Here is a 27,573-nt window from a genome sequence, read left to right as displayed (position 1 = left end):
ATTTCAAATAAATAAGAAACTTTTTAACAGTATATTTGAAAACGATGACAAATTTTAACTTTTAGACATAACGATGAAGACATCTACTCTTCTTTTAATGTTGTCATTGTATCTAATATCTAAAAATATGTTGTAAACATTGAATGAACATGATAATAATACAAGAACTAGAATAATTATTAAATTTAACAAATTCGTTCGTAAAAAAGATCGTCTTTATTTTTTGTTTTTGTTTCTTTAACAATTAGTGACGCATCGATAAAGATTTGTTATATGTACACTATATTGAGATTTTTATAAAAATGTTAGTGTTGGCTCTAAATTTTTAACAGTTATCAAGTTAAATGATGCAAGAGTTGAATGGTTTTCAGTAGAAGCAAATAGCTACTGAAACGACCACGAGCCCATTTGACCAATACAACGGCCTAAAATATAAGAAATGTTATTTAACTGAATTATCATCCAAAACTGCAAATATTTTTTATACCTTCATCATCAAATGTAGCAAGAGTTAATTTACTCAGTTTATTTGTAAAAGAACCGACATTAGCAAGGTTAGTCATGAAACTATTGTCTTGGGACCTGTTATTAGCATTGACATTATCTTCACTTGCTTCGATATGCCTGTTTTCTTCCGCAAAACCAGATATCAGTGTATCCATCATCATTGCCTAAGAGATAAAATAATTAAATTTATATAAAGTATTAAAAATGCGATGAAAGAAGAAAATAAAAAGACATTTACTTGTCTCGAGAATACTTGTAGTATTTTATATACACGTTCTCCATTTTCTCGAACAGGAAATTGAAGAAATAAACATGGCAAGCAATCTGGATTTCCTTCATCTGATGGTTTTGCCATTTCCCAATTCAACTCTGAATATCTTAATCCTAATAACAAGCTCTGAAAAGAATCACAATCATGATTATAATTTAGCATAATATCCTTTTTCAGGATGTTCTCATTGAGTTAAAATTAAAAAATGGAATCATTTTACTGCAAGGAGATAGTGTGATTTATACAAAGTTTTAAAAAATTTGATTCCAGAATTGAGTAATTTTAATAGGGTATCAAAGCCGGAGTATTAATTATATTTAACGTATATTTGAGATTTGGCCACTACTAGAATTTTATAGAGACTATCATTTTTCATCAGTTTCTCTTATACTTAAATCTTGAAATAAAATTTCAGGGAATTCCTATGAATCGTGTGAAACTATATTTTTTTAATGTACGGATAATATATCATTTTATTTTATGAAAATAAATTTTAGTTAAAGGTATTTTCAAGCCAAAAAATTATATTCAATAATTTAAAAATTGACTTCTTTACCAATTTTCTGTTTTCAGATTTAAAAATATTTGATTTTTTTGCTAAGACTCAGCTTACAACAAGTGAAAAAAATTGTAAAAAAATTTAAATTAGTCGAAATCGTATAAAACAACAATAACAAAAGATTGAATAAAACAGTTGCATCTCCGTGCAAAACCCTTTTAAACTTCAAAAAAATATTCAGTGAGGATAAGAAAAATTCTTAAAGTTTATACATTAATACTATTGCCATGATATCAGAATAAAAGCCCTTGCTATAAATTAAAGACTCTAAATTATACCGTGGCGTAAAGTTTTAAAAGCAATAAATAGTTTGGAGCTCATGATTATGAAAGAATTTGAAAACAGAAATTTCATACATGCAGTGCTACTTCTTAAATATTAACTTGGTTCTAATTAAGAATTATGAATCCTTACACATTGAGCATCATCGACAATATATACACCAACATTGTTGATTGCAACAAGCACATCCATATCTCTATTGATAATCCAGGAAGTGAGTCCTCTAACCGGTCTTTCAATTTGACCACGAAAAAAGGCGGCACCATAGCAAGGCAAATTCCAACAAAATTCCAAATATTTTCTAACGAATTTTCTCGGATTTGCATTTGCTGTCTGCACAGACATTGCTTGGGCGGGTATACGTTTGTAGTGCTCAAGTAATCGAGCCTCTGGTGAGCCCTTGCCACTAACTAGACCCAATCGGCCAAGCAGAGGAATGTCGAAATGATGCGGTAAAAACCGATCTCGATTCTTACGAAGAAAGTTCAATGTGTGAAAACCCGGGTTGTATACTCCAAGTTCAATTCGACATTGTAATGCTCCTAGATTAATGTATCTTGCTTGACTTTCGCATGGATACCTCCCTATAAAAATAAAACCAATAATGTTAAAATTAATTTTTTATGTAATAACTTAATTTTATGTATTGATGATTCGAACGCAGTTTTTCTTCGCGGATAACATGAAGAGTCTATGTATAATAACTCGGAAGTTATATTTTCGGTTGTTTCAAAAATTTCAAGAAATCTACATGAATATAAGGTATCCTTATAATTTCATTTAATTTTATAAGCCCTGGAATCTATTTTAAAAATATTCTCTAGTATTCTTAAACATCATTATAACTATAGGAAGTTTATGTTTACAAAACCTTGCTATATTCTAAAGGCCACCCCAAAGTGTGTTTATACACACACTTTGCGTACGCAATAAACTGCGAATAGACAGTATAAAATAATTTTTTAATTTATAAACCTGTGGAAAATAGTATTTTTTTGCATAGGGAATCCGCCAAACAAAATTGCAACAGATTTTAATTTTGGAAGTCAGATTCCTGCTTTCGCAACAATATTACTAAAAATACTTGAATTTGGACCTTCGTTATACTTAAGAATACTAAAAGTGATAATTTGCACCTTTGAGAACATTTTCCTTGGCTTCTGCGTAGAGCAGTTCAAGAATTTTGGGCTCCTTGATCTTTTCTTCTTCTCGCCTCGACAAAAATACGTTTCGTCGAAAATATAAGAGTGGCTCGCTGTCGTTGCCATTGGAGCGCACGTAACGGCAATACTTGTTGACCAATCGAGGCCATTTGGTCGCAAGCTCCAGTGGCTTATGCGTCGGCCGCAGTTGAATTTCGAGCTGGGCCGAAACTAGCCAAAGCGCAAAAACAGGCTGCTGCTGCTGCTGCTGCTGTTGAGCGTTGCAATTGAGACCAAAAGACGACGTCCTCGCGAGCGCCAATTCCGGATCGGATTGTATCAAGTTGACGATGTGTTGAGCCGTGGCGTTGCGCTTGACGTCCATCATCAAGCACAAGTCATTGGTCAAGTATACCGCGATGCTGACGAGACTCGCTGCTGCTGCTGCCGCAGCTGCCGTGCACGAAGTCGCTGGCGAGCCCGATCCCATCGATGCTGCTGTGTTCGCGCGCTCGATTTGTATATGATGAAGCGCATGATTGTGCTGCAGTTTCGGTGGAATTTGAATATTTTTTTCCAGCGACGATTGGCCTGAAAACAATTTTTAATTCATATTTTTATTGATTTTCAACACCCGTAAAATTTTATTCGACCTAAAAACCATGTTACTTGGTGTAAAAAATTATTAAATTGAAAAATCCAAATGAATTGGATTATTTATTTCACTAACTATCAATTACATAAACTAGGATTTGTTAACTGTTACATTTTCAATGCTTAAAATAAAATCTGAAAACAACAATCAAGATCTAAAAGAGACGTTGAATTCAAATCCAATAATTAAATTATGTCAGCTGATCCCCCATGATTCTTACTGTGTTGACTTTTCCAAGACACTTATTGCAATTCCGAATATTCGGAATATGTTTAAGCACAACAATCGCAAGAATATAAATTCGTCTCCTACCCTGTGAAGTGGACGATGTGTCGAGCTTGTAATCATTTTGCTGTTGCTGATGTTGCTGCTGCTGCTGCTGCTGCTGCTGCTGTTGCTGCTGTTGCTGTTGATAACGACACATGACTGGATTCCTTCTGATACAGTCTTGTTGCTGCTCCATCATTTGTCGTCACTCACTAACACTGCCTTTTCTCTTCACTCGATGCAACTTCGTCCTTATGTTCGAATGTAATCCCTATTTACGAGGACTACATAGGCAAGGCCAACAACAATAACAAGTCTCCGTCTTCTCCAGACATCATACACAAACCAATATGAATATGTACTTGAACAGGCCAGCCTCTCCCCAACTGCCACCTCGCAAGCTTTACATATATTTACAGGCTCGATGTTGCAAGCACGAGCTTGCGATTAATGACTCAACCCATCGACGCATTTGCTGGTGATTCCCGTCGAATGCGGACGGCAACCCTCCGATGAGTCTTTCACTCGAAAAGCATGTTGTTGCCGTTTCGCCCCTACGCGTCGAGCCGTAAACTTGCGGCCTGTAGCGAACGAGGTTACTCATAGAACCCTTGGAATCGCTCGATTGTCCATTAATTTTTGCCAACTTCCCTTCGACGAATTTCGAAAAAACGTCGGGTAATCACAAGCACGCACTTTCGACGACTCCGAAACTGGCAAAAGCACACACTCGCCTCTGTCCAACCTATACCCCTTTCGCGCTGACTCTGCGCCTGCATGTACACACCAACGGTTGTCTGCGTGTATATGCTGCTGCTGCTGCTGCTACTGCTCGAGAGCTGCATGTGAAACTATAGGGGTGTTTATTGATTTTTGCCATCTGACACTGCTGCAAGCGTGGCAAGCGAGAGAGCTTGCGCTGTATTATTGTATTATAAGACGCGAGATTTTCGCTTTCCTCCAGCAGCGTAAGTAACGCCGTTTATCATCTATAATAAGAATTTTTTGAGCGGGGACATTTAAATTAAATGAGTACAATCAGTTTTTTTTCTTCATAATTTTTTTGTATTGATAGCGGTGAAAATACATACAATATAAATGCTTTCATAAATCACCGTCATTATTGAATCATAATCTGTACAGAGTGTTGCATAATGCAGTTAATAGAAAATTATAGATAATTTATCTACCAAAACGGCTTTAAAATAAAGCTAAACTTCGAATTCTAGATGATTATAAATGGCTAAGTTTTATCAATTTCATTAATTAAAAATACATTTCAAGACTCAGATACATTAACTATTAATATTAATAATTTGTATCAAATGTCAATATTAATAATTAATATATTACATTCATTCTTTACCGATTAAGTTTTAAGTTAAAGACTACGTAAATTAAATTTATTAGATTAAGTCAGCAACGTTCATAGGCATTTCATCGATTTGAGTTGAATAATATTGTTCTATGTCTCTTAGAATTCTTATATCATCATTTTTAACAAAGTTGATAGAAACACCTTTACGGCCAAAACGTCCTGATCGACCGATTCTGTGGATGTACAACTCACGATTGTTTGGTAAATCGTAATTAATTACCAACGACACTTGCTGTACATCAATACCACGGGCCCAAACATCTGTGGTAATGAGAACTCTGCTTTGGCCAGCTCTAAACTCTTTCATTATGTTGTCACGTTCTTTCTGAGGCATGTCACCGTGCATAGAGCACACCGTGAAATTGGCTTCTCTCATTTTCTCTGTCAACCAATCGACCTTACGCTTTGTATTACAGAAAATTACAGCCTGTGTGATAGTTAATGTATCATAGAGGTCACACAGTGTGTCAAATTTCCATTCTTCACGTTCAACAGCAACGAAAAATTGTTTTATTCCTTCAAGTGTCAACTCATCACTAGAATTTAAGAACATCATAAATTATAATCAAGTCTAAATTAGGGTAAAAATTAAATTAATTTTGATAAAATATCCTTAAAATGCTTACCGTTTAACAAGAATTCTGATTGGATCAGTCATAAATTTGCTTGTCATTTCTAAAATTTCATGAGGTAGTGTGGCAGAAACCAAAACAACTTGAGTTGCTGGAGGTAGATACCGATACACATCATAAATTTGTTCTTTAAATCCTTTGTTGAGCATTTCATCAGATTCATCAAGAACTAGCATTTTGATTGCCCTGGTTCTCAAAACTCGTCTTTTAATCATATCTAAATAAAAAGAATACAATATTAAACTTCAAAAACTCAATTTATAATGATAACATAAAAATTTTACATTAAATTTAAGACAGTACAAAGATTTTTATAAATATTGAAACTAGTGTTTCTAACGGTTGTTTAATTTCATAAGATTTATTTTCAATGGATACTAAATGGATTATTTATCAAAAGTTATTCATCTTTTGTAATTAGTAAAACTGAATGTTACATAAAAATTTTAAACTAAAAAATAATCAATAATTGATCACTTACCAAAAACCCTTCCAGGGGTTCCAGATACAACATGTTGACCATAATCTAGCTTTCTAATGTCTTCACCTAGATTGGTACCACCAATGCATGCATGGCACTGTACATTCATAAAATCTCCAAGGGCTAGAATGACTTTTTGAATTTGAACAGCTAATTCTCTTGTGGGTGATAGTACCAAAACTTGTGTTTCACGTACTTGGGTATCTAATGTTTGTAAAATAGCTATGGAGAATGTGGCGGTTTTACCAGTACCCGACTGTGCTTGAGCTATCACATCTCTACCTTTCATGATAGGTTTGATGGAACGTTGCTGAATTGCTGAAGGCTTCTCAAAACCTGTATTAATGGAAGCAGAAAAACATTATTATTCATCGGAACGGCAATTTATTTTTACAACTCAAGCAAATTAGTTATTTTTTTCCAAAACACAAGCATTGAAATTTTAGGTTAAGCGGCAAAAGCTATTGATAGAACATGGTACTCACCATAAGCATAAATGCCTCTTATCAGTTCGTCACGAAGACCCATATTATCGAAGGTTGGAATAACTTCGACATCCTCGCTGGTTTCAAACTCGATGTTTGATAAATCATCGTTTGTAGCAGAAGGGCCAGGGCCGCCACCACGTCTTGAACGACTTTCCGCCATTTTAGCTATTGAGTTGTAGTGCTAGACGATGTAATCAACAGGAAAACCAAACTTCGACTGAACGGCACTCACAAAACAACGGGCCATGAGGTACAATTTGTATACAGAGTCAGACGCGCGCATGAACCTATTTCCAACCCGATACTAGCGCTACACGAGAGAGCAAAGAAACTTTGGACGCGCTACTGTAAACCTGTATGAAGCATAAATAGTTGAAATAACCAGTGAAATAGGAAAAAATGTAAATATATTCATGGAGAAATAATATAAAAAGAGTAAAGAAATGTTTAAAGGATGAAAGGAAAAAGAGAAAAAGTTAACCAACATAAACATAATTATTTTTAAAGAAAATAAAATAAATATTAATTAACTGTTAGAGATTATAAAATAAAGATTTCGTATAAGTTGCGAAGTAACATATGTAAAAGGACATAAAATGTCGATTAAAAATTGTGGACCCTTTTAAAGAAATATCCGAATAAATACCGTAAAAATCAAATTGCATAAAACGATCTTTCGAATAATTGAAATAGCCGAGATATCCTGTCTGAGAGGTCTAGTCCGGGCGCCAGCTATGGGTCGAGTATGCATTTTCAGGTCCTTAAGGTAACCAAAGCTTTTTATAGGTTTTTTGGTGTGCTGAATCGATTTAGCTTGGTTACCAAGCGTTAAAATTGGTATTTTAAAAGTTATTAACAAATTTATTGTTTATAACTAAAAAAATTTGTTTAAAAAAATCTGAAAAAATTCACACGTATTCTTTGACTAATTCTAAGACTATTTTGTTCTTTGCATTTTTTCGTTTTAGGCGTTCCTTACCGAGCTAGAAAATCGCAAAGTTATTTTTTTGTTCAGAAACCATTCATATTTTCAATCTTTGCGATTTTCTAACTTGTTAAGGAACGTCTAAAACGAAAAAATGCAAAGAACAAAATAGTCTTAGAATTAGTCAAAGAATACGTGTGAATTTTTTCAGATTTTTTTAAACAAATTTTTTTAGTTATAAACAATAAATTTGTTAATAACTTTTAAAATACCAATTTTAACGCTTGGTAACCAAGCTAAATCGATTCAGCACACCAAAAAACCTATAAAAAGCTTTGGTTACCTTATGGACCTGAAAATGTATACTCGACCCATAACTGGCGCCCGGACTAGTCAGAGATCGCTTATTTCGTGCGCAAATCCGCATCGGTTTACTGTACAACCATCCTCTGATATAGCTACTCCTTGATTCCCACTACCCGTATTTTCGCCAAGCAAACTTGGCTACGAGCACGCAGGCCGTGCAAAATTCATCGGAGCAAGCCTCTATATATACTCGTGCAGCAGAAATAGTAGATATATAGCATAGCACATTATAGCTTACTCCTACTGCTATTATCACAGGTGATGTCGTGACTCAGAGCTCAGACTTTCCACTGAACGGATTCTATAAGGCCTACGTTCAGTGACAAATAAATAACATATCTCGAACAATAATTGCCGCGATCGGTAATAAGGGCTTCGTTTGTCATCGATGTGCACTCGTGAGTGATTAGGCATTATTAAAACCAAGTGAATATCTTCGTCGACGTTGACGTCTGGTAAGCATATTTCAGATAGTAATCAGGTGTGCAGAGTATACACAGCACAGTGTGTATATAAGGTATCAGTCCCGTGTTGCATACATCTATACAACTGCGTGCAATTCTTCCATCTATTTGGGCCTCGCCAAGTGCTCATTGTTTTGACTTTTCGTCAAGATTTCAACTGTAATTTTGTAATTTACGTCATTCTAATTCAAAACACAAAAATATGTCTCGCTATTGACGGATGTGTGTTTGATTGAAGTTTTCATTGGGAGCTCGTGATTACGGACTTGCATCACTATATATTTACGTGTATGTGCTATGTGCTATCGCGCAAATAAGAATCTATGATAGAACTCGACACCGAGAGAGAGAGAGAGAGAGAATGAGAGGCTGACTATCTTGCTTGTATAATATCATTTATTTATTTCTCATTAGCAGCAAGTCCATAATACGGTATACCTATAATACGCAGAAGGTCGGGTCACCAAAGTAGAATGATTCAAATGCGATATGTTTCTAAGCGTGTCTTAAATATTAGACATTAACTTGTATTTTCATTTTACCAGGGGAATTCTTTCATCATGGCTATACCACCGTTGCTGAGTAGCACTCCACCACCTTTGGATAATTATGGTGAATCAGAAGACGATGAATTCGGTGATTTTACCGCTGCTGGTATCGATGGTAAGCGTTATTCGTTTAACTTTTCATCGAGATATTGTAATGACAGCTGTTTCTCATATGTATTTAATAATGATTCTATTTTTTTAGGTCTTTCATTGGCATCGGATTCTCCCTACAAAGTCCTAACTCCTGTACCTTCCGAGTGTAATACTCCAAAGATCCACAATGGCTTTACACCTGCTCTTGTGCCATCTTTGATAAAAGATGAAATTGTCAAAGCTGCAACCATGGACCAGATTTTGACAATTGAAAAGACAGATGACATAGTGAGACACATACATTTAGATGATAGAACAAATAGTGTTAGTGTTAAAAACAATGGTGATCCTGATAGTTTATCGCATGATAGCAATTTAGATTTACCCATCGACAATGGTGCGAATATTTCAAAAAGCAATAGTGATAGTCTCAGCTACTTACGAAATGAAATAAATGCTAAAAGATCAGATAACAATGAAATAGTTAGTAGTAACAATAGTAGTATAGATGATAGTGCTAAAACTGGATGTGAATTTGATGAATCTTTGAGCAATAATGGAAATATTGATGATGCAGAACCTTTAAGTTTGATTTTGGATGATCCTAATACAATTTCTGATATCCAGCAAAATCTTGATGATGATTTTTATGATTATGAAAATTTCAAAGATCCATTAGAATCAGATACTCCAGTAACAAATAAATCAATAAGTAATGTGCAAGAGCATTATAAAGAACCCAATGTACAAAGTAAAATATTTAAAAATCAAGATATACCTTTTGATAATCATTGTAATAACAGCAGTGCTGTTTCTTCATCCATCCAAGATAGCATAGAAGCAAAATTAGATACTAACTCTAATGATCTAAAAGTTATTGATGAAGATCAACCAACATTAGAATTGAATGGTTTGACTCAAGAAAAAAACCAAGATGAAACAAGTAATGATGAATTATTTAACAATTTTCAATTCAATGGTTTACTGAGAGAAACAGCTATTAATGAAGTGAATTTAAATTCTACAGAACGGAAACAAACTACATTCGAAAATTTAAATTTTAGTTTTAGCGATTCAGAAAATGTAGAAGAACCAAATTTAACTAGTACATATGTAAATATCTTACACAAAAATGATTACTTGGAAAATTTAGAAAGTGAAAGCATGGTAGATGATAGCATAAATAATTTACAACAATCAAAAAATGATTTTACTTATGAGACTGCTAATTCTGATGAAAATGTTCATTTGGATACCAGGATTAATAAATTCCCTATGAGCTATGATAGTTTTAATACTGAAAGCAGTACTAAAGATAACTTAGATCACAATGAAAAATTAAACTGTGATTTTTCTAATTTTCAAAATCAGCAGAACTGTACTGAAGAACCTACTTTGCACATTGTTTTGGCAGATGTGCAAGATGATAGTGCAAAATCAAATCAAGTTAGTGGCAAGTCATCAAGTAGTTCCATGCATAATTATTTCGATTTTGACTCATCACTGCCTGACTTTCAAAATGTTTCTACCGAAAATGATATTTTTGCAAACGACCCTAAAAATGATGACTGTTTTACTTCAAAAAATATTCCATCTACAGAAGTGAATGAAACATTGGGAGCATATAAAACTAATACTATTCACAATGAACAAGAGTTGACAGCTGTTAAAACCTCATCGCTTGATGTGGACGATGAATTTGGAGATTTTGCAGATTTTTCCAGTGCACCTGTAGAAAATGTTAATGAAAATATAGAATTTAGTGAAAATATTGTAGCAAAGCAAGAACAAACTGCCTTTAATGATGAGGAAGATGATTTTGCTGATTTTGCTGATTTTGAATCTTCAGCTCCAATAGTAGAGAAAGCACCTGCTAGCTTAAAAGAATCTATATGTCAAATAGATAATGAAAATGTAAGTGTTGTTTTTCATTTAATTTAAAGTAGAGAAAAATTCCATCCAATTTTATGTGTTTGAGACACTAGTAAAAATAATTTACGTTTATTTGGATATTCATTTAATTTTTATTCTTATTTGTAATCAAAAAAGTTTCAACTAACATTTGTTCAACTACAAAAAAATATTTTTTTATTTGTAAATTAATAAATTATAGTAGAATAATGATTTATAGAAAAATTTTTTTGTGATTGAATTAGAACATATTTCAAAAAATTTGAATGTTTTATTTATAATTATTTTTAAATATATTATATTATATACCTACTAATATATTTGAAAGTTCATTAAAATTACAAATTATTAATATTTTAAACTTGCAGGCTGCAAATAAAATAGAAGATATCATTATGAACATGTTTCCTACATGTCCTGAAAATTCTGCTGTCGATTTGCAATCATTAATATTAAAAAGTGATGAAGTGTGGAGAAGTTTAAAAAGTGTTGAGGAAACTCATGCTTTAACTTACCAATGGTCTAACAGCAGCAGTAATAATGCTCTTTTAAACTCATTAGGCATTGATTCTAGAAATATTGTAAGTGAAATTTACATTTATCATAAAATTTATTCTAAATAATTAACTACATTTAATAAAATGTAATTTATAGTTATTTGGACCACGATGGAATCCAAACATTCCTCGATTTGCTGCCAATTTAGGATTTTCACCTTTAGAACCAGTTAAAGCCTCTTCTATAGATGCACAGCCAACTGCATCTAGTAGTAAATCACAAAATATTCTTGATACCGAGGTACATACATAAGTATATATTTAAATTATTTTGTTATTTAATTTTTTTATATAAACAATTACATTGCTTATGTTCAACATTTTTTTCTAGTAAAATGCTAATTATTCTTACATGGTAATCTACTATTTTTTTTATACCAATTCACTTCATATTGTAGGATGTACCAGTTGCACAATTTGATTGGAATAGTGCTGGATTGGTGAATCCATTGGAAGGAAGTAAGTCCACAAAGCTTGTGAATTAATGTATGGTTGATTGTTACTTCTGATTTTTATTTTATCTTCTGCTACTTTTTTAACAGTACCTTTCAATTAACATTGTTCCTGTTGATATCTATTAACAATTATCATTTTTTTTGTGACCTTGGTTTGTTTCAAATTATGATCTACTTGCTTTTGTGAATTGTCTGAAGTGTACATTTAAACATAATTAACTATACAGGTGGTGGGTTATCAGCACTTCTACCACTGGATCTTTTATATCCATTTGATCCTTTATTAACTTCCCATTGTTCTGCACATTCTGAATCCTATCATCATCATTACCACCGCCATCATCATCATGCTGCTTCTGCAAGGAGTTCTGTTTATAACTGTAAGTAATAGCTAGTCAATATTGAAATTGTCTTATCACAAATGTATTATATAGTAGGTAGGGAAAAAACTTGGTATAAGTAGCAAAAATATATGTAGTAAAAATACTTTCAAGTTAGTTACTAGAGTAAAAATTTTTATTGTTGACATTTAATTTATCGAAATTTCAAAGTTATTTTGTGTAAAATTTGTAACAAAACCTCTTGGCAATTGTATGGATATTTAAAAATTTCTCCGTAATAAGATAAACTGAATAATTTTAAAATTTTAGTTTGAAAAATAATAGTCTTAAACTTTTGTTAAAAAGTTTTCCTGATTGCATGATCTCAATAAGGTAAAAAATTTTTATATCTAACATGAATAACAATGATAACAAACTGATTCTAATATGATTCTCTTATAACGAGTTACACAATTAAATTTATCATATAAAATCGAATTAAAAAAGAGGGTTCTTTGTTTCAAAAAAATTTTAAAAATATTATTTAAATATATTATTAAAAAATATGTTTTTATTAGATGTAGTAGATTCAAGTTCATCGCAACATCAAGCTCAACCAAATAAGATAAGTCGTCAATCGAGCAGTAGCAATCTACCTAAATCACAAAAATCACACCAATCTTCAAGAATTATTGAGCCTTTGCCAGGACCAAGTTCTAGTGACTGGAAAAAGGCAGATGCACATCCAAAAGTTAAAACTGAAATGCCAAAGGGTTCAAAACATTCTCATAGCAGTAGGACACATTTACATGGAAGTAGCACAATTAAAAATGATTCTTTAAGATTAGAAAGTAGTGCAACTGAAGTTCATAGACCTGAACAGCACATTAGGAAATCATCTATAAATAAAAAAGAACAATTAACAGTTCAAGAAAATGTGGTTCTTGATAAATATGGAAAACCAATGACTGTTAGACCAGAAACAATGAAAGTTCTCAATCAATTACCGGACCTTTCCTTTTTAAGTGCTAGAACATTACTTTACAATCCTGATCAAAAGCAAATTCATATGGATTTGGGTGCTGTAATAAATCGAAAAATGCCTGGCTGAGTAACATTGGTCTGAATGCAAGTTTAAAAAAGTAAAATATGATCATAACTATCTTGACAAAATTAGACTCAAAAAGAATCTATTACCTTTTTTAGTATATAGAAAAATATTTTATGTTTTAAATAATTTCAAGATCGTTTTTAGAACTGAGTCTACTTTTGTGAATTTAGTTTTAATGATTATAAAAAAACTTGTTTTCAGACCTATTAAAAAATTTTTCAAATTATAATTCTGCAAATTTAGTAAAAGTTTCTACTTGCATTAAATCTTGCAATTATTCTAAACATTCCTTCCCAATCGATCTCGTGATTTTAAGCGCGATCGAAAAAACATTGATAGAGTTCAAAAAATTCGAGATGCAACTTGTAATGTGCGATTGATAACCATTGTAAATACTTTTATTTCGTCGACTAAAACTATAAGATTTTATACCCTGTACTTAAAAGTGGTAATATAATACTAAGTACGATCTTTAAAACTAAAAAAAACAACTATTGATACAGTTGTTGGAAGAGAAAATAATTTTTTATTAAGTTTAATAAAGAGCTGTACAAGATATAGTTAATAATGGTTTCCAAACTTGTATATTTTAAGAAAAAGATTATTTTACAAGAGTATACTGGTTTAATAGTGTAACATTATTTGTTTATCAAGCAAGATACAAAACTATGTTTATGTAAGTTCAAGTGTTAGGTTTTCTTACTTCTAGTCTACTAGACCTTTGAGAAATATTTTTGTTTTAATGATACAGACCAATTTATGTAAAATTATAACTACTGTTGATTTATATGTGAAAAATTGTGAAATGACAAGTTGTATATTGTCAAAATTATTTTAATGTTGTGAAGTTTTAATATTGTGCATAAAAACATTTTTGGTTATTTCTTATAAATTTAAGTTTGATTAATAATAATTTGAAAAAAAAAATTTTTAAATAATTGATTTCAACTAATGTGGAGATGGCAGTTACTATTAAAATTGTATAGAAATTTAAGCAAAAAGTTGCTGAGATTGTTAATATTCTTTGACAAGTGAATACTAAATTACTCTAAATTATCTAAATAAGTACCTTGAAGGAATGCCACAGTGACTTATTGAAAAATTATTATTTAGACAAAACTACGTATTAAAAATGTGTTCATTTTAATTCTTTTATCAATGCATTGTAATGGCATACTTACTTTACAATAAAAAAATTCATACTGAAAATCATTTATTCCTACATAAGCTGAAATATGATAGGAATAAATGATAATGAAATTACTTCATTTACACATGTTAATATGTACAGTATTTATCGTTTTTTAATTAGTCACTCACGCGTGTACCATGGTGAAAGAGTATATTTGATGAAAACTAAAAATGTAATGTACTTAAAGCTATATAATCAATATACATGTATGGTTATCAAGCTTATACAGCGTTAATCAAGAAATACTGAATAAATGTGTTGAGTTAAACATTCATTTAAATTAATATGATTATATTGTAATATATATTTTGTGTAAAATATTGTGGAAATTATAAATATTATAAAGTAAAAATGTTTAAAATTATGAATGAAAAATATATTAATGCTGCTTAAAAAAATATTTCATTTCATTTCTGATTGTGCCCTTTTTAAATTATTAAATATTAAATATTAATGAAATTTTCACATCGGTAACATTTATTTGAAGTTAAAACTAAGAACGATTGATTTGATTCACATTTAAATTTTGTGCAAAAATCTCTAGAATAATCGTCTCCTGTGATTTGTGTACAAGAAGCGCAGTTGACCACTGTAAATTCAAGAAAATACAATCGAGCTGTAATGACTAAACGCTATTGGCCGTATCATTACGAGGACAGCCAATCCATTGCGTCGATTCCGCTTTGTGTTGCATACTTGCCATATGTTTTTAGTGCGCGCGTAATGTTTTGGATGTTGACGCTCGCTCGCGCTAAAAACGCACCTCCACAAACAACTGCTATACTGTACTGAAAACTTGCGCGAAAAAATGTTTGGCGGCATGTTACATGTCGTATCCTGTTATTAAGTGTGGGGCTTCGTGTCAAATACTTTTATCAGTGAATACAGAGTTCGAGGTTCGTTATCTAGTTCTGTGCTAAATGTGCTCGAAATATCAAATCAATTCAGTTTATGAGAAGTAGGTATGGTTCATAATTAAGTTTTTATTTTTAGGTTAAGCAAAAATTTGAGTTTGACGCTTGAATTGGACAACTTCTTTCAATTATTTTATTGTGTACTCTTTTGAATCAGTGCACGTACCAAAAATAAATGACAATATGTTAACTTACGTCGCTCAAGAAGCTTAAAATAAAATTTTGCTAATTGAAGAAATAAAAGATTGATACTCGAATCTTTTTTTCAGGTCAAAATGAATCGCGCTTTGAGAAGCCGTAAAAATACTTCCGAAAATGTTGCGCAATCCAGAGCAACAAAAGCTGTTCCGAAGACTGTTGTTGGTAAAACAATAAAAAACAGTGCCACAAAACCAGCTGCTAAAAAAAGTAAGAGTCAAAATGAAAATAATGTACCTTCCACTAAATCCAAATCTGCTAAAAATTTTCCAAACAAAGTTGCAGAAAAGAAAAAAAATTCTTCCAATGAAAGTTCTGTATCAAGTATCAAATCTCCAGTACTCAGAGATAGAACTAATACTACAAATGAACTTTCTAAAGTAGACGTGTCATCTCAGAAAAGTGAAACAACTGATTTAACAGATGCCAAAAAAACAATTACTACTCGTTCATTAAGAAAGTTAGAAAAAGACAAAGACCTCAAAAGTAATGGTGGAATAAAAAAATCAACTACAGCTAAGAAATTGTCGGTTCATAAAAATAAAATAGCCAATGCATCTGAAAGCAATAGCGAATGTACTTCAGGGTCAACAAAAGAAATTGTTCAAACTCGCACTAGAAATTTGGTTAAAAATAACAATGCCCCAGCTGATTCTGAAAAAAATTCATCTCCATCTAAATCAAAAACATCTGTTCCAACTGCCTCTAAAAATTCCATTCAAAGTTCAGGTGAAGTGACTAATTCTATTAAAGAATCATCTCCAGTAAAATCAGAAAAAGTACATCAAACTCGCACTAGAAGTTCAACAAGAAGTTCAGATACAGGTTCCATATCTAAAAAAGAACCTTCTTCATTAGAAAAAGAAAAAGGAGCTGCTACTGAGATTGAGAGTTCTATTATAAGAAAAATGGAGACTCGTACAAGAAGTTCTACAAGGAGTAAAAATCAATCGTCAAATTCTGAAAAAGAGTCTTCTGCCATGGAAACAGATAAAGTAGTTCAGACTAAATCAAGAAGATTTAAAAATACACCTAGAAAACATAATATGTCAATTGAAGATGTAGAAAGAATGTTGAATCAATCTGACAGTGAAGATGAATCCATGGATGCTGCAGGTACTGCTGCAAATAAAGAAAGTTCAAAAACTGCTAAAACAGAAATTAAAAAAGTTCCTCTTCAAGGAACTAAAAAATTTTTTAAATGTTCATCAACATCTCAAACAAAAACATTACCTGTAACAGAAGACAAAATTGTCCATAAACAGGTTAAAAGCAAAATTACAACGATTGAAACTCCTTTGGATGACAACGTTTCATTCAAGTCTAAAATTTCTAACTACAAATCATCAGATAAAACAGCTGAAAAACAATTACGTCCACGTGCAATTAAAAATTACTGTGAAATTTCTAAGCTTTTGGAAGAGGATGATTCAAATGATTCTGTCAAAGAAAATAATGAACCAGATAAAAAAAATAAAAATGAGACTGAAAAAGCGAATAAAGTTCAGGTTCCAATTTATAAAACACTACCAGCATCTCAACAAAAAATTGAGGACATAGATAAAATATACGAAATTCCAGAAGAATGGTTACATGAAGATCAAAATATTAAAAAACCTAAAAAGAAATCTGTTAAACGCTTGAAAAAAGCTTCCAGACCAAAACCAATTATACCTTGCAAAACGAAGGAAAATATTAATGGGCCTAAGCAGCATTTAATTTCACCACAAACAAATATAGTTAAAAGCAAGCCTTCAAAACAAAACGAGGTTGACAATAATAATCTGAAGGATAGTGATAAAGTTTCTCCTTCAAATAATAATGAACCTGTGATTTCTGAAGACTTTCAAGAAATGGGTGAAAGTACATTTGAAGAAGCTCCAACAATGAAAATTATTTCAGATCAAATTTTAAAAGGAAATGATAGAATTAAGCTTGCAACAACTCCTAACGCCCCTAAAACTATAAATTCAGAGTTAAAATTATTTGGTATGAAAAATGCTATCACTTCTAAACCCACTACGCAATATATGAACATGGTCAATCATTCTCTCATACAAAAGTCGATGTCACCAATTAAAAAAGTAATTGATAACTTTGATGTTGGAAGTCCTTGGAGAGTCACAGATACTTTTACCAGAATTCAAAAAGTAGTGCAAAGCACACCCCAAACTAACAAAAAAGTTGCAACACTGATAAGAAAACCTGTTGTCAAAATGTTGCCAGTACCAGAAAAATCAATTGGATCTCAAGAAACTATTCATCTTTCTTCTCTTCCAGATAAATCAGGAAATAATGGAAGTGCAACTCAAGTTTCTGCTCTTAATGAAGGAACAAGTCCTAAAAATGTCAATACTAACTTATCTAATGTTAGTCCTGTGAAATCAATTGATCAGTCCACGTCTCATCCAGAAAATATACCTTTTGAAACTAAAAATCCTCAGATAAATCAAAATAATTCTAAATCTCCAAGGAAATTTGGTACAGTATTGTGTAATGTCAGTCCTGTAAAATCTGTTAATCAAAGGAACCAACAATCGTCTCAAAATAATTCGAAGTCTCCAAGGAAGTTTGGAACTGTATTGCCAAATATAAGTCCCATGAAATCTATTACTTCAAGCTACCAACAATCATTTCAAAATAATTCAAAGTCTCCGAAAAAATTAGTAACAAATTTAAGTCCTACTAAAACTATTAATCAAGATTTGCAAGTATATCGAGTGCAATTAGAACCATCCAAACCTGTAACAGAGATTTTCAAGGATCATGAAGTACCAAATATTGATTTTGAAATAGGAGATGAAAATACTAGTCCAAATAAATCTCCTCGAAAATTACAAAAATCAGGTAAGCACAAACTTTTTCTTTCCTAAAAAAATAACTAAAATATTTTAAAAAAAAAGTGTACTAACTTGTTTTTTAATTTTCTAGTGATTGAAACTTTGAAGAGTGTGAGTCCTCAAAAATCTACAATGAAAAATTTCCTGGAACCGAAAAAATCATCCGAAATCCCAAACCCTAAATTATTAAGACAAACTACTTTGCACGGGTTTCTTAATTTAGAAGAAGTACCTGAAAGCACGCGCATTCTAACTCCTGACGGTATTTTTGCTGACGTTCATTCTACTCCAATCAATGGACGTAAACAAAAAAAAACTACAGAAGAACCTAATCTTGAAAATGCATTTGGTTTTGATGATGGAGATGATGAAGATGAAATCGAAGTTTGCCCAAGCATTAACGTTATGAAAAAGAAACTATTTACAAAAATGAAAGCTAAACCAAAAACATCACGAATATCATACAATACAGTAAAGCAAGCATTGCTAACTAACATTATGAACACAAAAAAATCTGAAGAAAAAATGCCTGAAATTTTTGAAAAAAATGATCAAAATGATAGCGACGATAGTGACAACAGTAGTGTTGCTAGTAAAGATTACAGTTTCAATGCAGAATTGAAAAAGAATGATTCAGAGAATCTAAAAGAATCGATTTTAACTTTCTCGGATACATTTGATCTTCACTCTGAGCAGGGAGATGACTCGTTAGTACCGGAAAAAGGACTTTTGTTCTTTAATTTGGAGCCGGTTCATTTTTCAACGGTAATAAAATTCAATTACGTTATTGATACCTAAAAAGAAACTTAATTGTAATTGTAACTCACTTATTACAGCCCGCAAGGCGTTCGTACGGAAAAAGAAAAAGACAAGTTTGTGTTAATACGACTACTGATTGCTCAGCTAGTGACACTGATGACCCAGAGGAAAAGCCAAAAAGGGCTAAAAAAAGACCGAAGAACAAACGATGCAAAGAAGAAGAAAAGAAAATGAAGGATTGGGTAAAAAAAATTAATTCTACATTTGACGAAATTGATCATTTTGATTTGGTGGTTGAATGACCGATGAAACAAATGCATTATAACAAAATGTACAGAACAACAAACGATGTGATCGATTTAAAATTTTACTATCTAATACAGACGTGTTGTGCAAATAATTTATGAATCAACTATTTTGATTGATATATGAATTTATTATTATTATTTTCCAAAATGACAATCAATCATATAGTTATCAAAAAAGTATTATAAGATGTTGATTTTAAGATCTCTTGGCATCATATTCAAGAGATTATTTTATTAATGAAATGCAGTTATATTTTACAATTTATAAATTGTAAAGAATCTCTTTTTAGATAATAGTTTCAAACTTATAATAATATAATTTAACGTTATTTTTAATTTAATTTCATTCAAAACTGATTCAATTTATATAAGAAGTAATTGTGAAAAATAACACAGAAATTTTAAGTAATATGACCTAACCAGATATTTTTACAATCAAATAAACATTGAGAATTCGAACGAAATCTCAGTAAACTAGGTCACTAAAACAATCACTTTCTCTATTATATTATTTAAAAATTGAAGCATAAAATTAAAAATTATAAAAAAAACATTTAAAAAATTAAATGTTTCATATCGGTTTTTAAAAAGATATATATATAGCTTGTTAAAAACAATTTAATCATTCCTATTTTTAAATCAACAAATGAATACAAGTTGCCTTCAAGAATTTGTACTACTTTTATGAAAATAAAAATATATTTAAATACTGTAAATAAATAATGAGCCAAGTCATTTCCAACCACAACAACGGTTTGCGGACCAAGAAGAAGAAAAGTTTGTACGCGTGTCAGGATCTTATCGCCACCGAAGTTTTGACCACACAAAGCAGCGAAAACTTACTCACTCACAAAGCTTGATAAGAACGAAATACGTACTCGTACGTAGCCGTAAAAGGGGCTGACTAATACACGTATTCTATATATGAATTAAATATAGCCGATAACGATTGCCAGTGCACAACTAGCCAATTAGAATCGAGAGGCTTTGTCGGTGATATTGGCTGAGTTTATTGCTCGAATTTCCTTAATAAATTTAATGCGCAGTACTTTTCTCGTTGGTTTTCTTGTTCTTTCGAATAATTGCCTTTACACATGTACTTAATAGCCGCCTCTTCGTTTGCCTTTGTTTCGTACGCGTGCGCGCAAAGGCAAAATGTTTGTTTTTAGAAACGTAAGCAATAAGAACAACGATGAAACCTTATAATTTTTCTGCTATCGCAATACAAAGGCAATTTTTCATACTTGCTCGGCAAGATTCATATTTCGCGTGTAAAAGTCCTTCCAACACGCTCATAAGAATTGAAATAGAATAAGTTAGTATTCAATTTTTGGTAAGCATTTTCATTCCTCTTTTCATTGATGCATTTTTTGAAACTATTAAACTTTGATCTTTCATTGAGATATAGCGCCGTTTCCATGGGCCTTTCCTCTTATATGTAATTTTCTCTTTTCGCATTGTCCGACGTTCCACGTATTTCCAGAATGCACCTAACTTGTCTTAATATTCCAAGTTATATGCAGTGTTTAAGTTACAAAATCAACGATTACAATTGCATCTTGGAACCGAATTTAACGAATTGGTCACCTTCAACGAATAATCGAAATGACTTTAAAAAACGTAAAATGTTAAAAAGTGTTTGCTTAAGAATTTGCACAGAACAATTTATATAGGTCCGATCACCTCATCAAGAGACATCTTTGAAAAATACAAAACTTGAGAAAAAACAAGAAAAAAAATTAACACGCAAAGTATATGAAAAGCCCCACAAATACGGTTGTATCTTAGTGAGAAATCAACATTTTGAAATTTTATAAAATCCAATGGAAAGAAGTAGAAAAATCCTTTCAGTTAAAATTGTTTCAATTACAAGACTTATATACACCTTAAACTTGAAGTCTCAATTGGTTGTTGGTAATATTGATACAAAGTGTGGCATGCCTTGTTCTTCGAACAGCTTGATACGTTAATCATCTTCGTTGAGGTTTTCATTGAGCATACAATCGAGCACGATCGCCATAACAATACGATATTTCTTGTGCGATACGTCGAGGACTTTGTCCGAGGATCGTCGCGTTTTCGGAAGTTCGACTTATAAACGCGCGAGTAGAACTTGATTTTTTGTTATTGCCGAGCTATCGCTCGCGCAGATCTAATAAACGTACTTGGCAACATACCCATGAAGCAAAAACGAAGTACCTCGCTTCCTTTAACGCTTTTGTGTTTCGGAGAGGGGCATTGTACACATTCGTGGAGCTTGAAATATATAGCCACACAATGATGCGTGCGCGGCATCTTCGGTTTCATGTATACGATTTAAAATGCGCGAATGTAACGAATGATTTTTTGACTCGACTCGACTTGTAGCGTCGATTCGGTAAAGCTCGAGATAAGAGCAGAAATGAGCGTGCGTATGTTATTTTGATTTGTTTTCTTACAATACGGTCATTAATGATAATTATTGTAAAGACTTGTATAAATGTCAAGTGGCGTAATGACGATCGTCGTCGCGATACCGATCTCCGATTTCACTCGAATCATCCCGCAAAGCGATCAGATAATGCACAGAATATCCGAAAACCCTTGCGTTCGAGACGACAGAAAAAAACCTCGTTGTATATTCCGAAAATCGTACATGTATCTTGAAACGTCGATAACTCGCTCTCTGTTTTTTTATCGTATCAAGGAGAATTTGGAGGATCGCGGCGAAAAATAATATCAGAGCTGCACGTGCGTCTACGTACGCGTATCGCTGTTTTTGTCAGGGCCGTGACGCGGAGACAAATCAGCGGCGGCGGCGGCGTCAAGAGGGATCGAGCAATTGTGCTCGGCTGTAATATCGCGCGTGCCTGTAATACGTTACGCGACCTCCCCGCGACTTGAAATTTATCGTCAATGCGAGGCTGCGGAATTCATTAGTCGATCGAACGTTCCGATGTGTCTAAGTAGTCGATCCAGTTACGCACTATTCTGTACGGACACCTTGTAATTGTGAGTGCGCTCCGGAGTACGAGAATACCGCATTGTCTGCGTGTGCATCTATATCAGACCACTCGCTGCTACTTCTCTCTGTCGAACGCATCCTTATAATAGCATCAACTTTTCGGAAAGTCAGTATAAGGGCAATCAGTTGCCGATCCGAGATTACGTTGAAAATCTCGAGTTTCCTCGCAAAACCCTTGAAAATCATGTTTGCCATGTTGAAAGAATCGACTAGATTATTATATAATATGTCGAAACGATTGTTTTGTTCTTCGTTATATTATATGTGTACTTAGATATAATGCCGCACGTGCGCCGACTGTCCCAGCGTCGTGTTTATCTCCATGTTATATACGCATTCGGAGTCATTTTTGCATTTACTGCTACATACCTAATACGCGGGGAGGTACATTAAAAAGTCACGTATGAATTTATTATAACGAGCTCGAAAGTGCGAATCGACGCGTGTGCGTTCCAACCCTCTCCCCCCGTTTTTTTTTTTTTTTTTTAATGTACGAGCCTCCCCAACCTGGTCGGGCAGCTGGTGGCGATGGCTTGCGTCAACCCTTTCTTCCTTTATGATCGGGTGTCATAATAGCGCTCGTTGTTTGTTTTGCACTCGACGTCTAACTGGCCTTTTATACGTTCGAGAGAGAGAGAGACTGAATCGCAACGAGGCGCAGCGCGTGTAGGGCCAATAAAACAGGTTGTTAATCTCTGAATCGGAGAAACGCCATTTGACATAGTCATTGGATGCAAAAAAAATGACTCTCCGTTAATGAAGCAGCTTTCGAAACGAATAAGTAGTTTCAAAAGGCACAAACAACGCTACTTTGGCGAGATCCCGTTCAAATTTTTGCCTCGTTCGCTCTCGTTTCTGGAGGAGACAGTCGCGCGGGGGAGGGCAGAAAAGGCCCCACTCGTGCACAGCGCGCGCACAGCTGCACGAAATATTTCATTGTCACGAGTTCTACAAGGCGCCTGGTAGGCTAATAATTTACGTGCAGGCAAAAGCGGCTGCGCGGCCCAAGCCAAACATTGGCCAGTGACAAGCGACCGAATACTTTACGTACATAGCTCCTATTAATGGTCGTAGATACTAGAGGAGGCCTTATATAACAGCGCAATCGGTCAAAAGTCGCGCGAGAGTTTACCTACACACGCGCGCAGGACAATGTACGCGCCGTTGTGTAAATAAGGCGCTCGCGACTCGCAGCTGGTCTCTGGCTTCGAAGAAAATGCAAGCGTGCAGGCTATAATAGGCATGCAGATTGTCTCTTCGAAGCTCTCGAGCTCCAGCTTGTGTGCGTGTACGGTTTGCATTATTTTGGCTTATGCAACGATCCTACTAGATACGCATTTAATTTATAAGTAAGCTCGAACTAGCTCCTGCGAATGCATCATAAAGTTTCTTTTTGGACCGTTGGACAATTCGTTGTAAGGACTCGATGCGTCGCGAAGATGCACTCATTCGCTCGGATGCGCAGTTTTTCATGAACACCAATTGGTTTTATCGATCGAGTCGAATGTTCATTCAGCTGTTGGATTCAAAATAACAGGCCAAATTGCTCGACTTTGACAGAGAAATTCAGCGAAAGATACGATCTCGAAAGGCGTCTCTCGATCTTCGATCGTTTCAAAGGTCGCGCACACTTTTGACTTTGTTGTATATTCTTTTCTTGGCTCGCGCGCAAAGTCAACGATATTCGCGCGGCAGCAGCAGCATCGGACGTATATATACACGAGACGATAAGATAAAAAGTCTCGAGCTCGAGTGATCGTCGCTGCATGTGCGTGGCGGTCGCGCGAGGAGCTTTCCCACGTCAAGACGACGTCGGTGTAATCTTTCCGACTTATCACCTCGTTTGCACTTGTTTCGCATCGACGCACGAGTACTACTGGACGCGCCTGCATCAATGATAATCGCGTCCGAGCGCGCCTGCGTTTACATAATGTGTGCATTTATTTATTGTGCTCCGCTGCCGAGGCGTAATAAAGCCGCGTGCGCACTTTCCGTAATACGCCATTTCGCACCTTGGGAAAGACATTCAATTATAAATCTCAGCTCGAGTCGCAATCGCACTTTTCTCTCGCTCTATGATATAAAGCGTTCCGAGTCCGCGACAAGCATGAAAAGCGGCAAAAATGCGTCGGCGAGTTTTTCCGAGCGTGTTTTTCTCGGCGCTCGCGAGACTGTTTATCCTTTTTCTCACGTATTTACGTGAGCCGGGAGCAGCGAGACACGGAGAAACAGAAGAGCCTCGCGGTTCTCGGTCAAGGATAATATAGCCTATACGTACACACGTTTCCTCGAGGGACTTTAAAAATAAATATAAGCTCTCTTGCTGCGAGCTGTGCAATTTCTAAGACGTGTTTCTTTGCTCTGCGACACGCACGCACGACCGAACGAACTAAAAACACAATAGAAAACAATATCGGACATTTGGTCATCGAATGCCTCGACGCGCACTTCAATACGATGCATTTTTCATTGAACATTTCGTCGGTCATATAAGCCTCATTTTCCCGATTAATTATTTGACTGAAAAATAAAAGTCGAATACGATTTATTAGATGCGCTTGGCCTTGTGTCTTTTCCTCGACGATCGATGCATATTCAATGGTAGATTTAATTCCTTCGAGATGGACGCTGAAATACAGGCAAAATGATTTCACTCGAGCGAGCGAGGCCAAAAATAGTGACGAGGGTGATCGAAGCGGCTCCTTATCGAGGCGTCGAATTATGCAAAATATTCCCTTAACACTTCAGCTACTTTGTCCTGTATAAGATGTAAACACGTAACAAACAAACAAACATCCTGATTTTTTCCTTTTTAAAAAAGTGACATCGATCCTGAAATCAATGAACTTGTGCTATTCAACAGCTACAAGGATGAGCTGTCACTATAATCGAATAGGTACTCGAATTTCGCGCCGACGATCGAACGGACAATAATTCGTAATTTGCTCTAATCGAAAATTTACGACGATCAGCGCACGCAACTGTATTGGCCGAATAAAATTTGTAAACATTGCGGCTTTTCTTACCCGCCTCGGGCACACTACTACTTCGTCGTCACGCGGAGAACGGACTTTTATCGTCTCTCAGTTATCCAGACGAATGATAGTTAATATTTTTAATCAACCAATTAAAAATCCTCGCACGTGGAAAATCTCTTTGCAACGATGGTCCCAGTACTAAACGATGGTATCTTGCCGCTGAATAAGAGTAAGGCATCAACTCAGTCTCAGGATGTCATAGACGTAAGTAACCATCAAAGTATCGACAAAATATTGTGCGCGCAATTATCGTTGAATGGGCGTCAGTTTTTCGACTCATTCAACTGTTTGACGTTTAAAAGCCGTGTAAGAAAATTCGGATTAAGATCGGATACGTTGACATCCGGACGAACGGCAAAATATTGCAGTTTAAACGTGACGATTAAACAGATGGTAACCTTTGCTAATTTTATTTCTCTGTTCAATGTTTAGCATCAACCAAGAAAGGATAGTCTGAGTGGTAGCATGAATCACAAGCGCGAGTTTTGGGACAGACAGATTCCAATACCATTAAACGATAAAGAGTAAATATTGCACATGTATTACTAGCAAAACTATGCACTTAATTAACGTGAAATTGATTTATTTATTTTTTATGTTATGACAGCTGCACCTGCACCCATAAAGAGATACTGGCGATGCTGTTGATGTTTGTGTTCGTCATTTTGTTAGGTGCCTGCCTCATTGCAATCTCCTTTCTGACAGGGCACGATCTACCACCGTTTTGGGGAAAATAAGTTGCTTCTTCACGCGGCCAAGTATTATCATAATACGGCTGTTTAATTTTTTAAAGGCATCTAGTGTTGTGACAAGTATACATTACAATTGTATATACGTTCGTTGAGTTATAGTAAAATAATATTTTGAATTCTTCAAATGGTCATCGTCGTCGTCGTCGTCGTCGTTGTCGTTGTAGTCGTCGTTGCCTATTCAATTTATTATTGTTCATGATATACAGCATGTTTGTCTTAAATATTTCTTGTACCTATCGAGTCTTAATCAATTCATTTTCTTTAATGTTATTCGGCAAATCGATAGTTTTTTAATTCAAACTCTCTCGTCACTCACGCGTTATTTTAAACTCTAAAAAACTGACCCTTTTGCACTTGACTAGTTGAATGATTCGTTGAAAGAATGAACTGTAGTTTGATGAAAAACTCACCGATTTGGGATGCTTGACAAATTTTTAATGCATGCTAAATTCTTCAATTCAACAGACCCATTTTCAAATTATACCAATTAATTTGATTTATCGTGATTGAATTGGAATATTTTAAAAATAATTAATTGTATGTATTTATTATTTACTACCGTTGCAATCAAATTTGTAATTTAGTTTGCGACGAGGAAAAAAGTATTATTGTCAATTCACAACATTAAGATGAACTTTATAAAAATTTAGTTGCAAAATAAAATTATAAAATAAATACTCTCGAGTTGATCCAATTATTTTTCACGTTCTAATTTCTTAAGGATCCCAGATTTGCAGATATTCTTTTGCTGAACGAAAAAATGTGGACGTTAAGCATTAGACGAGTGAAAAGCTAAACCGCACATATGTGCAGCGCATAAAATCGGATGAATTTGCGCGGTGAGCATTTGCCTTGGCCTGCGAGTGCGCGCGGCCGACAGCAGAATCTCAGGGTCGATCGGCTTTGCGTCGTACGTGCCATACAGATCCTCGAGCAAATAGATCGGTATCGGCCGGCTGCGAGCAGCAGCAGCAGCAGCAGCAATAGCATCTCCTTAGAAAGAGCTCGATTTGCCGCGCTGTATTTTTACAAGGTTAATTGCTCGCGGTGAGCTTCGCCAGAGAAAAGTCCATTTCTGTTCGCCTGTTTGTTATGACAAAACGAGGATTTTCCATCTCGTTTATTGCGGGAAATTGTGTTTACCATGTATAGATAT

At 34.1% G+C, this 27,573-nt stretch overlaps 4 protein-coding genes across 9 annotated transcripts; 2 read left to right on the top strand and 2 right to left on the bottom strand.

Annotated features, from left to right (window-relative positions):
• Positions 1 to 197: 197 nt before the first annotated feature.
• Positions 198 to 4,461, bottom strand: LOC106656088 (putative FERM domain-containing protein FRMD8P1). Its single transcript, XM_014376752.2, has 6 exons — positions 3,729 to 4,461; positions 2,756 to 3,352; positions 1,752 to 2,203; positions 746 to 904; positions 488 to 671; positions 198 to 425 (listed from the first exon to the last, which is right to left on the bottom strand). The coding sequence occupies exons 1-6, from the start codon at positions 3,880 to 3,882 to the stop codon at positions 385 to 387; spliced, it is 1,587 nt and encodes a 528-aa protein (XP_014232238.1). The 5' UTR covers positions 3,883 to 4,461; the 3' UTR covers positions 198 to 384.
• Positions 4,462 to 4,725: 264 nt separating this feature from the next.
• Positions 4,726 to 6,902, bottom strand: LOC106656046 (eukaryotic initiation factor 4A-III). Its single transcript, XM_014376677.2, has 4 exons — positions 6,660 to 6,902; positions 6,175 to 6,510; positions 5,688 to 5,910; positions 4,726 to 5,597 (listed from the first exon to the last, which is right to left on the bottom strand). Exons 1-4 carry the CDS (start codon positions 6,820 to 6,822, stop codon positions 5,090 to 5,092), a joined length of 1,230 nt encoding a protein of 409 aa, XP_014232163.1. The 5' UTR covers positions 6,823 to 6,902; the 3' UTR covers positions 4,726 to 5,089.
• Positions 6,903 to 8,092: 1,190 nt separating this feature from the next.
• On the top strand, positions 8,093 to 13,678 carry LOC106656039 (asparagine-rich protein). Of its 5 annotated transcripts, none has more exons than XM_014376663.2 (8): positions 8,093 to 8,408; positions 8,963 to 9,080; positions 9,168 to 10,972; positions 11,338 to 11,550; positions 11,624 to 11,767; positions 11,925 to 11,985; positions 12,209 to 12,361; positions 12,880 to 13,678. In XM_014376663.2, exons 2-8 carry the CDS (start codon positions 8,978 to 8,980, stop codon positions 13,410 to 13,412), a joined length of 3,012 nt encoding a protein of 1,003 aa, XP_014232149.1. In that variant the 5' UTR covers positions 8,093 to 8,408; positions 8,963 to 8,977; the 3' UTR covers positions 13,413 to 13,678. The 5 variants fall into 5 exon arrangements, with proteins under 5 accessions (XP_014232149.1, XP_014232153.1, XP_014232152.1 ...); XM_014376666.2 differs by lacking the exon at positions 8,093 to 8,408 and adding an exon at positions 8,448 to 8,576; XM_014376664.2 differs by lacking the exon at positions 8,093 to 8,408 and adding an exon at positions 8,602 to 8,705.
• Positions 13,679 to 15,329: 1,651 nt separating this feature from the next.
• Positions 15,330 to 20,192, top strand: LOC106656050. Of its 2 annotated transcripts, none has more exons than XM_014376686.2 (5): positions 15,330 to 15,562; positions 15,788 to 15,926; positions 15,996 to 18,563; positions 18,648 to 19,321; positions 19,393 to 20,192. In XM_014376686.2, exons 2-5 carry the CDS (start codon positions 15,794 to 15,796, stop codon positions 19,615 to 19,617), a joined length of 3,600 nt encoding a protein of 1,199 aa, XP_014232172.1. In that variant the 5' UTR covers positions 15,330 to 15,562; positions 15,788 to 15,793; the 3' UTR covers positions 19,618 to 20,192. The 2 variants fall into 2 exon arrangements, with proteins under 2 accessions (XP_014232172.1, XP_014232171.1); XM_014376685.2 differs by having other exon boundaries at positions 15,330 to 15,566.
• The last annotated feature ends 7,381 nt before the right edge of the window (positions 20,193 to 27,573 follow it).

Source organism: Trichogramma pretiosum, unplaced genomic scaffold (genome assembly GCF_000599845.2).
Source record: "Trichogramma pretiosum strain Unisexual culture from Peru unplaced genomic scaffold, Tpre_2.0 scaffold72, whole genome shotgun sequence".
Classification (NCBI taxonomy): domain Eukaryota; kingdom Metazoa; phylum Arthropoda; class Insecta; order Hymenoptera; family Trichogrammatidae; genus Trichogramma; species Trichogramma pretiosum.
Note: the sequence above shows the minus strand (reverse complement) of the source record. Positions and strands in the feature narration are given on the sequence as shown.

What these genes read in the sequence shown, in the direction of transcription:
- LOC106656046 (XM_014376677.2), bottom strand. Translation starts at nt 6,822, where the DNA reads ATGGCGGAAAGTCGTTCAAGACGTGGTGGCGGCCCTGGCCCTTCTGCT. An exon ending in AACCCCTGGAAGGGTTTTTG is followed by an intron (nt 5,911 to 6,174) that starts GTAAGTGATCAA and finishes CTTTTTATTTAG; the next exon opens with ATATGATTAAAAGACGAGTT. An exon ending in ATCAGAATTCTTGTTAAACG is followed by an intron (nt 5,598 to 5,687) that starts GTAAGCATTTTA and finishes CTTAAATTCTAG; the next exon opens with TGATGAGTTGACACTTGAAG.
- LOC106656088 (XM_014376752.2), bottom strand. Translation starts at nt 3,882, where the DNA reads ATGATGGAGCAGCAACAAGACTGTATCAGAAGGAATCCAGTCATGTGT. An exon ending in CAAGGAAAATGTTCTCAAAG is followed by an intron (nt 2,204 to 2,755) that starts GTGCAAATTATC and finishes TTATTTTTATAG; the next exon opens with GGAGGTATCCATGCGAAAGT. An exon ending in TGCTACATTTGATGATGAAG is followed by an intron (nt 426 to 487) that starts GTATAAAAAATA and finishes CTTATATTTTAG; the next exon opens with GCCGTTGTATTGGTCAAATG.
- LOC106656050 (XM_014376686.2), top strand. Translation starts at nt 15,794, where the DNA reads ATGAATCGCGCTTTGAGAAGCCGTAAAAATACTTCCGAAAATGTTGCG. An exon ending in AAAACCAGCTGCTAAAAAAA is followed by an intron (nt 15,927 to 15,995) that starts GTAAGAGTCAAA and finishes TTCCAAACAAAG; the next exon opens with TTGCAGAAAAGAAAAAAAAT. An exon ending in AGCCGGTTCATTTTTCAACG is followed by an intron (nt 19,322 to 19,392) that starts GTAATAAAATTC and finishes CACTTATTACAG; the next exon opens with CCCGCAAGGCGTTCGTACGG.
- LOC106656039 (XM_014376663.2), top strand. Translation starts at nt 8,978, where the DNA reads ATGGCTATACCACCGTTGCTGAGTAGCACTCCACCACCTTTGGATAAT. An exon ending in TACCGCTGCTGGTATCGATG is followed by an intron (nt 9,081 to 9,167) that starts GTAAGCGTTATT and finishes CTATTTTTTTAG; the next exon opens with GTCTTTCATTGGCATCGGAT. An exon ending in GGTGAATCCATTGGAAGGAA is followed by an intron (nt 11,986 to 12,208) that starts GTAAGTCCACAA and finishes TTAACTATACAG; the next exon opens with GTGGTGGGTTATCAGCACTT.